The 13070-nt window shown below is 37.7% G+C and overlaps 1 protein-coding gene across 1 annotated transcript in view; it reads right to left on the bottom strand.

The window, feature by feature from the left end:
- slc2a15a (solute carrier family 2 member 15a) overlaps nucleotides 1–2605 on the bottom strand; it is a 38564-nt gene extending 35959 nt beyond the window's left edge. The window contains exon 1 of the mRNA XM_042502418.1: nucleotides 2469–2605. Within this exon, the coding sequence (XP_042358352.1) occupies nucleotides 2469–2513 (45 nt within the window). The 5' untranslated portion in view covers nucleotides 2514–2605. The remainder of the gene's footprint in view (nucleotides 1–2468) is intronic.
- Nucleotides 2606–13070: the final 10465 nt, after the last annotated feature.

The following is a 13070-nucleotide window of genomic DNA, read 5'->3' as shown; positions in this document are numbered from 1 at the left end:
GTAGTGTTATTATACTCGGGTGGACGGCACCTACAGCGTCTGTAAGGCAGGATGGCGTCAGATTGAATCGCTGCCAGTAACGACCGAGTAGAAGGAGCATGAGGGTGCCTATAAGGCAGGCAGGCGGAAGGGGCAGTGGATGGGTCCAAAGAAACCAAAACTTTCATGTGAGAGTCCTGTGTTCACTTCTCGTCTGAATGTGATGTGTTTTTCTACACCTTACTATGTGCCTCTTTCCCCATCCTAACCATTCGTGCTAACATATGTGTTTATGATGTTCAATGCCGTGTGCTTGTATTGTCTAAACATAACCGTATGTCATGTCATCTCATCACGTGCATGTGTTGATATCATGGTAGCCCCATCTTGTAACGTCAACAGCAGACATACGTAAAAGGATTCCTAAGCGGGTTGTCCTCTAATCAGAAGGTTGGTGGTTCGATTCCTGGCTCCTCCATGTCAAAGTATCCTCGGTCAAGATACTGAACCCCAAATTGCTCCTGATCCTGCATCATCAGAGTGTGAATGTGTGTGACTAGTTACTAAGTAAGTTGCACCTTGTACGGTAGCCTTGTCTACCAGTGTCTGAATGTGTGGGCAAATGAGTGAATGTGGCATTCAGTGTAAAAGCACTTGAGTAATGAAAAAGACTAGAAAAGTGCTATACAAGTGCAATCCATTTACCATTTACTGAAATCCACTGTAGCATGATGATTTGGGATGAGACAATTACAATGTAATCTTACCAGTACCTTACCAGTAATTACTACTGCTTAACAGGCTGAATTAAACACAAAATGGAATGAATACTAAACAAAAGCCAAACTCAACTAATACCCCGTCAAGCCACTCCACTCTCTTTCCTGAACAGGCAGCTAGGTGTTTTCTCCTCAAACACTCCTAATTCACACAAAACAGCAAGAGGCTGTTGTCAGTCCAAAGTAAATTCATCCACCACTACAAACAATAAAATTCAGATGCCCTCACACACACACACACAAACGACATTTGTAAATATCCTCTTGTCTGCAATGCATGAGCTAATACATCTGCAGACTTTTCTGGCTATATATATATGTCACTGTAAGGTAATCTTGCTGATGCTTCTGGACCTGGTTATAGTATTATTAAATGAGGACAGAACATGATATGAAATCGCTGTAAAACTGACAAACTCGACAAGAATGATGAAGTTCCAAAACACACACAACTGACCCTGAACCCTGACCCAAAAATACCAGTGTCTTTGATTAATTTTGTTTGTTTTGTTTTTTTTTAAATATATCTAATTTCTAAAATGTGAAATGTGTAAATAGATTTGACACAGCCAAAAAAGATTTGTTTGAAATATTAAAGATTGAGTATTAAAGTTGGTACACTTTTTTTTCATAGCAAATTTCAGAATGTAATCAGGTCAAATGTAATTCATATGTTGACTTGTTGAAATGCTTTTTCATGTAGGATCTAATGAAATAAATTCCCCCAATAACGGAACATGACTGAAAAATGTTGCCATATAAATTCTGAGTAAAATCAAAATCAAAGTATCAGTTTTTATAGTACACTGTACAAATTGATTGTACTTAGAAATCAACCTATAACATATAAATCAAGAAAACTAATTGCTTTGAAAATGTACAGAAATATAACCATTAGTCTTCATTTATGTTTACATTATATCTAATTGTTAGGTTTACCTAACATTGGTCACATTTACTTAATTTTGTGAAGTTGTTGCAACTTGAATATAACAAGATCACTTAAATAAAACTTTCCAAGTTTCAGCAACTTCAATAAACCAAGTTTATTGTGCTATATATCGGCATTCTGCTGGCTCCAAATTAGTCAGTTATATTTGTATTTTCTGTTACCAAAACAAAACTCGCAAATCTCCCCACGTCCTCAGATCTCTTCATCATTGGCTTAATCCTCTTTGTCATGATCAAGTTAGGTCTGACTAACAAGTTACAAGGTTTACACAAGTTACTAAAATTTAAGAAAGAACAAGGTAATTTCAGCTGTAATTTTTAAGTTAAAACAACTTCACAAAATTAAGTATATATAGCAAAATTTTGAGAAAACTTGATGATTAGACATAAACATAACTTAAAATTAAAAGTTATATTTACTTTCCTTTTTCTAGGCAATCGGTTTTCAAGATTATTTTAGGTAAGATCAACTTTTCAGATTTAACAGTGAAGGCTTTCCTTTTCAACAGTAGGTTTTTAAAATGTTGGTTTGAAGGTTTTTAAAATGTTGATGTGAAGTCTGGATGACCTAGTTAAAATATCTCATCAGATCTTATTGAGTTGCAGCCGCTGATCCCAAGTACGGGACTGCTGAAGTTTGAAAGTAGGTAATAAATGCTATTACCTGCTGGGTCTCTGTGTCTAAAACTATTGAGGTTCAGTCAGCTGACGGCCCTGGCTTTAGATCTGACCTGATTCATGCAGCCAGGCTGAACTTACCGATGTGATTTTCCCCGATGATGGAATTAAAACCTCCTCAGCCATTTATGAGATGTGCCGTCCAGTCCCACGCAGCAAAGGGCAAATGAGTCTCTCTCTACACTGAGGAGGATCTCATGGCTGTGGTGAGTAGGCAGCTGCACACACTGTACACAAAACCGAAATTTAAAGTGGTCAGGTCAGTTCATGTTCAGTGCAATGGCTCTCCTCCACCCAGCAGCAATCCACAGGCTCCCGATAACAAGCCCACACAGTGTCATCACATGACAGAGAGCAGCGTGACACACTGAGAGAAAAGCCTGCTGGAAGCAATTAACTTTAAGTGAATTTATAAAGAAAGAGATGGGAGGAGAGGAGAGGAGAGGAGAAAAATTGAGAGGAAAGGAGGAAACTAGGAAAGGAGAGGAGGAAACAAATGTAAAGAAAAAAATTAGCAGGAGTTGAGGAAACCAGAGGAAATGAGAGAAAAGGAGGAAATGAGAGAAAAGGAGGAAATGAAAGGAAAGGAGGACACGAGGAGAGGAGACAATAGAATTTGAGGAAAAAAGAGAGGAGAAAAAGAGAGGAGACTAGGAAACGAGTGGAAATGAGGAGATGAGGAAACAGGGAGAGCACAGGAGGAAATGAGGAGGGCAGAGGAGACAATAAAATAAGAGGAGAGAAGAGAACAGGATAGGAGAAAAGAATAGGAGAGGAAAGGAAATAAGAGGAGAGGTGAGAAGGAGCTTAATAAATGTAGTGTAATGCAAGGAAAGGAGATGAGAGGAGAGGAGAGGAGAGGAGACAACAGAAGAAGTGGAGGAGAACAGAGAAGATAAGTACAACAGAGGAGAGAAAGTAGGAGAGGAGGGGAAAAGAAGCTGAGGGGAGGAGGAGGATGAACTCAAAGGGGGGAGGGGGGGCAAGAAAAAAGCAGAAAGCAACAGTAGAGGGGAGAAGGGGGGAGCAGATGAGGACAGGGAAGGTGTCGAGAGAGAAAAGAAAACCAGAAAGAGAGGAGGCAAGTCAAATAAACCAGGAGGAAGGAAACACGAGGGCCAAGAAGGAAAGGCTGGCAGAAGAGATTTAGTGGGAGACAGGGCGCTGACAGGTTTATAAACTAGCCTACCCTAATGAATGAAAACTAATGGCTGTTTGAGAAAAAACAGCTAAAAAAAACCCCAACTATAATAGAACTGAATGGTTTGTTATGTGTCAGTGAGTACATGTGGTTTGTACATAATACTGTAAACCTGCAGCAATCCTTAAACTATGTAAACTAAGTAAACTTTGGGTTGCACAACTTATTTTACAAGTGCTCACACGATTTTTTACCTGCGTAAACAATCAGAAAACCTCATCCACACTCAAACTGATAATTTTGATCATTCTGTGGTACTGATCCCTGGGTAACACTCACCCGCAGAGCAGTACATTTCTTAATCTTGTGACTTTACCTCCAGTGTTGCTGCATGAAAGGCTGCTTTTGTTCTGAATACATTCTCTCTGTTAGCCCACATTCATATCGCTGCAGTCTGTTATTATCACATTACCATGAATGTGTAAATTCCACCAGCTGGCCTGAGACCTGCTATACTGTATGTCACCATTGGATACAGGCACTATCAGGTGGCTCGATGATTTCTCATGTGAAATGTGGATTCATTTCAGTGAACACAAGACCATGAGACCTGTTGACAAGACTAGGTAAAAACCTAGTTATAATGTATGAAACCATGTATGAAAAGCTAGAAGGCTTTTAATTTGAAAGGACTTTTAGTTTGAAACAGGAAGTGGCCTGCATATACCAAGCCACAGATGCTGTTCACCTTTATTTTTGCTGACAGTGTTGTGGTCCAACCCAAAATTTTTGACTGTGTTCATACTTCACGAGGGTTAATTTTTTCATCAATTTTTCAATTAAGCATAGGTTTATGTAGGTCTATAATGCATTACGAAAACCGATTATTTGTATTTTTTGGCTATCATTTTTTTTGTATGGTAGCGTTTGCTATCGTATTTTTTGTATCATTAAATCTCACTCACCAAATCTATAGTCCCATGTGACAGGGAATCTGAATATAAATAAGTAAAACTAACACTAGATCAAGTATTTTGGAGCAGGGAGCCGTGCAGATCAGTGGGTCCCAGGAGTACAATTGAAAATATTACACATCAAAGTTTCTCACATCCCGCACCAGCGCGCGCGCACACACACACACACACACACTTATCAAAAGTATCACACATACCTAGTTCAGAGGGTGGACATTTGGTTTCAGCTGAGCAGAATCACTTGCTGACCTGCGTGAAGAAATGCGCCTTAAAAGGCTTTGGTATACAATGATCTGATGACAAAGTATATGATAAATTGATTTATTTCAAGTGGAAGGAATACACCTGAACCAGAGCCTGTTAAGAGAGAGTGGCGTCATCTCCGTTCGCTCTAATGGCCTGTTTTTTCACAGCAATGGCGGAACGTGGAGCATCTCAATAGTTCCCGGAAATGGCACTAATTGCTAGCAGCGCAATGGAGTTGCAGCAGAGAAGACCATTTGTGATGGGCTTCTCTGCTGTAGAATCATTTTCTATATTATCAGCATATCTTAGCTAAATTAACATGTGCATTAAAGCATGATATTGAATTATCTGCTGCTAAATTAGTAGATTTACGAAGCAATAACAAATATGCTAACAGAGTAAGCTAATGTTAGTACACTGTACTGTATATACGGAACATTTATTGTTAGCCGCTAACAGCCTGTTAATTTAAAATGTCCTGCTCTTGAGTAATTTCATCTAACATTAAGGAGTTAAAGGGGAGAAAAGGCTTGTGTAATTTATTTTACAGGTCAGAGTGAATTACATGTCAGCTTTGATAACATGATAATATGGTGCTTGATAGCAAAGTGCTTTTTTATTGTACATAAGTATTGATATGGATTAAGAGTGCATATTTGAGATGAATAAATAATGTAAAAACATTACTGGAAACAGAAATGTAATTTAAGGGTGAATGTTTTTAGCTTTGTGATTCTGTTGACTCCATTTGTCTTTATTATGTTACAGCTCAGCAGATTTTCCATTGATGGCAAAGGGAGGGAAGCTGAAAGACCTGAATGAGATCACAGGGTAAGTCGTTTAAAAAATGAAATTATTTTTTATGATGGTGTTATATATGTAATCTTGTTATTGTATATTGGTAACTTACAATAGGAGCACTGGGTGCTGGAGGAACTATTTCGAAGTAGGTTATAAAAATGCAGAGTTTGCAATATTACACAGCCTAATGAAGGCTCTCCTCTGGAGCAAAGATCTGACTATTACATTCATTAACATGCAGTGGTTTACGCTTTGTATTAAAATCACTCTCTTATATTAATGGTAGTGTGACGATATAGAACAATGAAGTAGCCTACACCTTTTTAAACAAAGGAAAAAGCTTGGACACAGGGACAGGCAGGCTGACAAAGGATCAAAGTCTGATAAATGATTAAAAAAGGATCAATAATTGTAGGCCTATCATATAAAACACTATAGACAAATGCTGAGGTTAACACAGCAAAAGCTAATTTCCAGGCAGTAATTGAGGATGATAACAACAAACTTTACACAACTAACAAAGTTTCGTAACTGAAGTTGGGGAACAAACACCTCATCTCCCATAGCGGTTTCCCACCCAGGCTTTTAAAGGTATCTTTAACCCTCTCTACTGTCCTTTTCTCCCTCCCTCTTTCAGCAAAAGAGCTACACAAGATTCAATGGAGCCTGGAGACTCCTTGCACTAAGACAGCACTCTCATCCTGAGTGTCAGCTCCCTGACTTCTGCAAGCCTTTCCCTTTTCCTTATTTTTATAAACCATATACAAGGCCTCTCAATGGTGTGCTCTTTGGGTAAAATGTTCTAATGCAGTTTTTGAAAATGATAATCTCACATATTTTTTGTAGTTGTAATCTGTGGTGAATGTAAGACTACTTCTGCTGACATTACTCAACAACATTTTCCTCATCTGCAAGTTAGCGTGCCTTTCTCTACACACCTGGATCGTCCCTGTGCAGCATAGCAAAGCATGGTGGAGACTTTTTGAGAGGACACCAAAAGATAATGACATATACCAACTGCTTGATGTGTTACTGAGTTTATTAGATATTGATTACATTAATTAATTGCAGTAAGTAAGTCAGTAGAAAGACAAAGATAAATAAAATACACGTTTATATATAAGCAATAAACAGCAACCTGCCCGTTTACCATGGTAAGTCTAAAATATAACCATATATGTCATATCCACATCACTCATATTTATACTATGTAATTATACATTTTATATATAAAAGTACTATATATATACATATAAATACATATATAACCAGATATGTCATATCCCCAACACTCTATTTATACAATGTAATTATACATTTTACGTATATATAAAAGTACTATATATGTATGTATTTATATGTATATATATATATATTTTATATATTTTTTGTTATTACAATATATTTTATTTTTTGTATTTTAATCATATTTTAACCCATATTTAGCACTCAGTCGCTTCTTTTCTATTGCCTCTGATTCTTGAGTTGCTGAAATGTGTGAATCTCCCGAGTGTGAGATTAATCAGTCTAATCTAGCCCTGGCTGTTAACGTTAATCTTCACATATAAGCACGTAAGACTCAGCACTTGATATATAAAGTTTTTGCAAATTTCCTGTCTGATATAAGATTTGACGTAAAACTTAAGACTGAACTTTAAGCCTGTATTTGTGTCTGTCTCACTCACTCTCTGCATGTACACTTACGGCTATCAAAAACAAGCACATTAAAGATCAGGCAGTAATATTTATATTACAGCCTGATCTTGCCTGATTCCTTGCCAACTCTGAACACAACACTAGCTACCGAGACCTTGCCAGTCTTGCACAGAAAATGAAAAAAAAAGTGTGAACCAGCGTTTTGCTTTGCTCTTGAATCCAACTGATGAAAAGTTCTCACCACTTGCAGTAGCTGCCTCCTTTGTCAACCCTAATGTGTGAAACCCTTGTTGACGTGGGTGATGACAATGTTGAGGAACTGTTGAAACAGGCAGTGGAATATGTAGTCTCATCCCCTTGGCCACACACTGGCCAATCATATACATGATGCAGAGGAACAAGCCAAGCAGCTGAACGAATCTGCTGCTATTTTGGAGTGGTAATATATATGTTCACACTAACATGCTATAAATCATACACAGGGTTGGAATCATCAAGTAATACTAATAAACAATAGCTGGTTATAGTTTATCAGCTAAGAAGATTAGTTTTTTTTTCTTTTTCATGTCTGTATTTTTAATTGATTACCTTTAATACTGGGGAATTGATCAAAAACATCAAAATGCCACACAAAGCCTAGACAGAGGGCCTCCACAACCAACATGAGGCAGCAGATCAGAAAGTATAAGGAGGAGCTTTCACAGCCCGTCACTTACGACACAGGAACAAACTTTTGGATGGCAAAGAGCAACATTTTTTGTCACAGGTTAAAACCTTTTTTGTAGACTTTTTGGCCATGCCAGCTTCTCAAGACTTTGCAGGATGTTCAGCGTTACACTTGACCTCATGTCATGTCAAGGAAATTATGTTAAGTTGTTTTTTGTCTTGTGTCCATGCTGTCTTGTGATTTCCTGTTTTATTTTGAAATCCTAACTCTCCTCTCGTTTCAGGTCACCTTACTTCCTTCTTTTGTGTGTTTTCCCGCCGTTGTGATTGTCGGCCCTTCCCTGATTGTCTCCACCTGTGTCCCCTTACCTTGTGTATATATAGTCTGCGTCTCCCTTTATCCTGTGCCAGTTCGTCTTGTCTCGTCAGCCAGTGAACCAGCGCCGTATTCATGCCCAAGCCATTTGTTGCTCAAGTTTTTGTATTGTTCAGGTTTGAAACCTGTTTTTATTTTGATACTTTGTTGGACTCAAGTTTTCCTGTTACCTCGTTTGAGTGAATTTTTGTTGATACTTTGTTGATCTCCAGTTCTCCTGGAACCTCATATGAGTGAATTTTTGTTGATACTTTGTTTCCTTATCACTGAGAATTTTTGTTGTTACTTTTCCTCTTCGGAGTGATTTTGTGTTTTGCATCTGTTTTTGTAGAGACTTTTTGCTGCCTGTTATAATAAAGTGTTTTTTTTTTACTTTTGATATTTGCTGTCATGCATTTGGGTTCATTCCAGTTCAGTCTTGTCACCTCACTAGAGGCCAGAGCAACAGAGCAAGGGTCACACTGGCACAAAGTGTTTTTCTTAAAATGAATTAAACCAAATAGAACTGTCATATATGCCCCTGTCATTAACAGCACTTCTACAGTAGCAATATGCACAATCTCATTGTAAGGTACTGGCCAGTTTTTGTTTTTGTTGTAGTTTAATTAACTTGTGTTAATGCTGAGAGAGAGGAGATGATTTTTAGTTATGCACACTTATGGATCTGAAACCTAGCAGTTATTTTAATGTTAAAATTGTTGAATTAGAATGGTTACAATCCCTGCCACTGACAGGTTTTTGAGAATATGTTTTTCAGTATTTGGAGAAAGGGTTTCTTTTTTTCCTACAACACAACTGCAACAGGGAACAGTGAATTACAGCCAGTAGTTTTTCATTTTGATATTCAAAAGTTACATTTCTGACTTGACAGAATGAGGAATGTGATATGCAAGTTGTTTTAAACAATCCACATCAAATTACTCAGGGGGGGCTGGCATGAGCTATGCTTTTTTTCTTTGAATGTATTTGAGAATTACAGCTGTTGAAATAATTGAATGATCAGTGAATTGTTCATAGTTTTTTAGAAATGAGCACAATCTAAAAATACTTTGGTTTGCTGTTTTTATTGGTTTTTTTTGTTTTTTTTTAACATGAATGGCAATGCTGTCTTAAAAATATTTCAATTTGTCAGCCTGTAGAAGTAGAAATTTTATGTTTTTTTGGTTCATTTTCTACTATGTGCAATCAAAGCTTATACAGTTTTTCTTTTTAATAGTTGAGAGGTACACTTCTGCTTGAAAGAATGAAGAATTTCATATGCAAGCTGTTACAAACAATGTGTATCTAATTCAGGGACCGCATGTCTACTGCTCATTGGTTTTATTTTATTTTATTTTGTTGTCATTTGAGATGGTCTTTTGTGAAAAAACAAGGCCATCTTTTTGCTTTCTTTTAAATTAAACTTGTTTTTTGTCTTTTTACGATACAGACATGTTGATGTTTCAGATTACAACAGTTATATCTGTGTCTGTTTTGCAAGTTTAAACCTTAATAGCATTCCACGATAACAGGTTAATAGATGTTTCATCCAGCTGTACATAAAGAATTTGAAAATTCAAGAGAAACATTTAAAAGTGTATTACACTTGACTTTAGATTTAGTTTACAAACATCTTATGATATTTAGTTGACTAAATCTAGACTAAAACTAAAACTATTCAGATGACTAAAATATGACTAAAACTAAATGGCATTTTTGTCAAAACACTATGACTAAAACTAAATTAAACATTGCTGTCAAAATGAACACTGGTCACCATGGTCCTTACCCAGTTTTTGCTGGTCTTTCATGGTTTGACATACTGGTGTGACCAGCCTGCCAAGCTGCACAGATTTATCTTCATGCATATCCCATGATAGTAGACTGAACTGATTTAGGTCCTTTGCTTTTCATACTTCCCCCTCATCAGACTGTTATTTCTCTAGATTACAGCTAGTGACCATCACAAGCTGGTATGACCAGCTAAACCATCAAAAATTATGTGAAAAACATACTCTAAGCTGGTCAAACAAGCTGGTCAACCAGTCTCTTAAAAATCACAAGCATATAAACAAACATCCAAATGATGGCATTGTACAAGTTGATCTCCTATCCTGTGTGGAACCTCAGGAAGCAGTTGCTGGTGGATGTGAAACAGAGATGGACATCACATTTTGGGCACTTGACTATTAGTGTACCTGTGCACTGTGGTACTTTGCATCTCCCCATCTGATCAGCCATAGTCATCTAGTGGGCTGTAGCATCCAGACACACATCTGGGACTGGAATTTGAGCAGCAGGTCCTTTATTCTCTTCTCTTCATACTTGGCAGAAATAGAGGAACTGGGACGGCCTATCTTCTGCTTCAGACTCTTTCTACTTTTGTACAGTCCTTCAGCAATGTATGACTTGAAGATACACATCCTCATTTGCTGATTATTTTTCATGCCAGTATCGTCACAGTCTCTTCATTAGAGCAGCCAGGTGGTCACAACGATCACATCCAGGTAGCAGAACAGAAGCTGGTGGTACCACTTCTTTGATCTGACTTTGGTTTGGTAAAGTGCACTCAGGGAGTCAAGCAGATCTACCCCACCCATATTCTTGTTATATCTGTTCACCACAGCAGGGCAGGGGACTTAAATTGTCCTGCCTACCTCAGTGACTGGGTGTTCTCCAGTGTAATCACTGAGAAGGGTCACTGAGCAGTTGTCGTACCACTACACAACATACAAAGTGGTTTCTTCAACCATGGCCATCTTCTGTGCAAAAGACGCGCGTCCTGCTTTTTTCAGCTCAGTATCGCACATCAAGTTGACACCTGGAAGTTTGTTGCCACAAACTGTAACAGTAACAGTTAGTGCAGGGATTTTCTGAAGGCCTCGTGTCTATTCAGTGTTATGGTGTAAGCTATACTTGGGGCGCTCGGCAGGCCTTGTTCCAGAACATGCGGGCAACTGGTAAACTGAACAATGACATGTACATAACAGTAGGGATCCACTTCCAAACAAAAACTAAAAAATGCTTCTTTAAATGCTCATGCACATGTATAGATTTTTATTTAAAGGAATTGTAAATTTAAAAATGTTTTAAAGTGAAACTCATCTTACCAATTGGTGGCACTGTGTTCCATGTAGCTCCACTCTCAGACAAAAGGCCACACCCCCTTCAGACCCTCATTTTATCGGACACAGACATGTCTAGTGATAGTTTTTATAGTTTATAGTTTATAGTTTTTTGGGTTTTTTTTACATGTCAATACAACAACAAAAAAAAAATTAAAGGGGCAGTGTCAGGCCCAAAAATCTAGTTTGTTGCCTGAGGGTAACACCTTGCCATTAAGGGTTAAGGAAGGTTGTGTGACTTACTTTTGGCAAAAGATGGATTTTTCAGTCATCAATGTGATATTCTGTCAAGTTTCTGTTCATGTGTTTGTATCACTCCCTGTTTTATTTTGAAATGGGTTCTCATTGTGTTTAGTGCTACTTTTACTTCCTGAGTTTTCCCGCCTTTTTTCATTGCCTAATGTGTTTTACCTGTGTCTTTTCACTCACCTGTGCGCAGTCATTAATCATCCCTTGTGTATTTAAAGCCCAGTGTTTCACCCATTTGCAAATAATAAATAGGAAATGTTGCATTACTGCACCTCAATATAGATATATTTTTTTGGCATCACAAACATGAATTTAGACTTAGATCATCTATCCAAGTTAACAACAAGGAAAATTATTATTCTTCCCATGAGTTTATATTCAGGTTAATCTTTAGTGTTAGACAGATTGAATTGAAAGAAGTATGGCTCGCATTAAGCTCACACGAGCAAACTGCTGTCGTCCATCATACCAACTTCCATTGAGTGTGACTTGTTCTTAATCACACAGAGATGAAGCTCAGCTACAGGTTATGGGAGAAGTGACAATATAAGGATCAAAAGACAAGGGGTAACTTTTATGATTTTTCCAATCTTTTACTTTGCTGACCTATTCTGCAACTCACTGCCAGAGCTATGGTATAGTGTTGTATAACGATTTTGTTTTATTATTATTATTTATTATTTTATCTTATTTATTTGTGCATATGCACATATATGGGTATGTGTTTGTATGAGATTATATATATATATATACACATTTCTCATGAATTGTTAGGTTTTAAATCTTGCATGTAAAGCACTTTGAGCTACATTTTATGTATGAAAGGTGCTATACAAATAAAGCTTATTATTATTAAGCTTATTTTGTGTAAAATTATGCCTTTACTTTCAGTCAGCCTAAAGATGATTAATTTATTCTGCATAGCAAATTATCGTGGTTCAGGGTCACAGAGTGGTCTGTCCCAGCTAACACTGGCCAAGAGGCAGGGTACATGCTGGACACGTAGCCTGCTTATCACAGGGCTGATCAACACATACTCATCCCAACTCGTCACATGGTGCTGTGCTGTCAGTGACCTTCCCTGTCTACTTATTATTATTAACCTTTATTTTGACAGGTAAGGTCATTGAGAGCAAACTCTCTTTCACAAGGATGCCCTGATTACATTAGAAAACAACAAAAACATATGAAAACTTATGACGTTTAAGGTATCCTTCTGCATCACCTGTTTACACTGTGAGAAGAGGTCAGAGAACCCAGAGAAAACCCACGCTGACAGAAATTATGCAAACTCCACACAGGAAGGCCGCAGCCAGCTGGCAGAGTAAACATGAAACCCTACTGCTGTGAGGCAACAGTCCTAACCACTGCACTCTCTCAGCTTTCTGATATGGTTCAATTATTTTCCCTTTAAGCAAGGTCTTTGTTGGCTCGGTAATGTGACCAGAAAAAGTACGTCCATAGAGAAAA

The sequence above is a fragment of the Plectropomus leopardus genome, chromosome 15 (genome assembly GCF_008729295.1).
Source record: "Plectropomus leopardus isolate mb chromosome 15, YSFRI_Pleo_2.0, whole genome shotgun sequence".
NCBI classification, from domain to species: domain Eukaryota; kingdom Metazoa; phylum Chordata; class Actinopteri; order Perciformes; family Serranidae; genus Plectropomus; species Plectropomus leopardus.
This window is presented reverse-complemented; position numbering and strand designations above follow the sequence as displayed.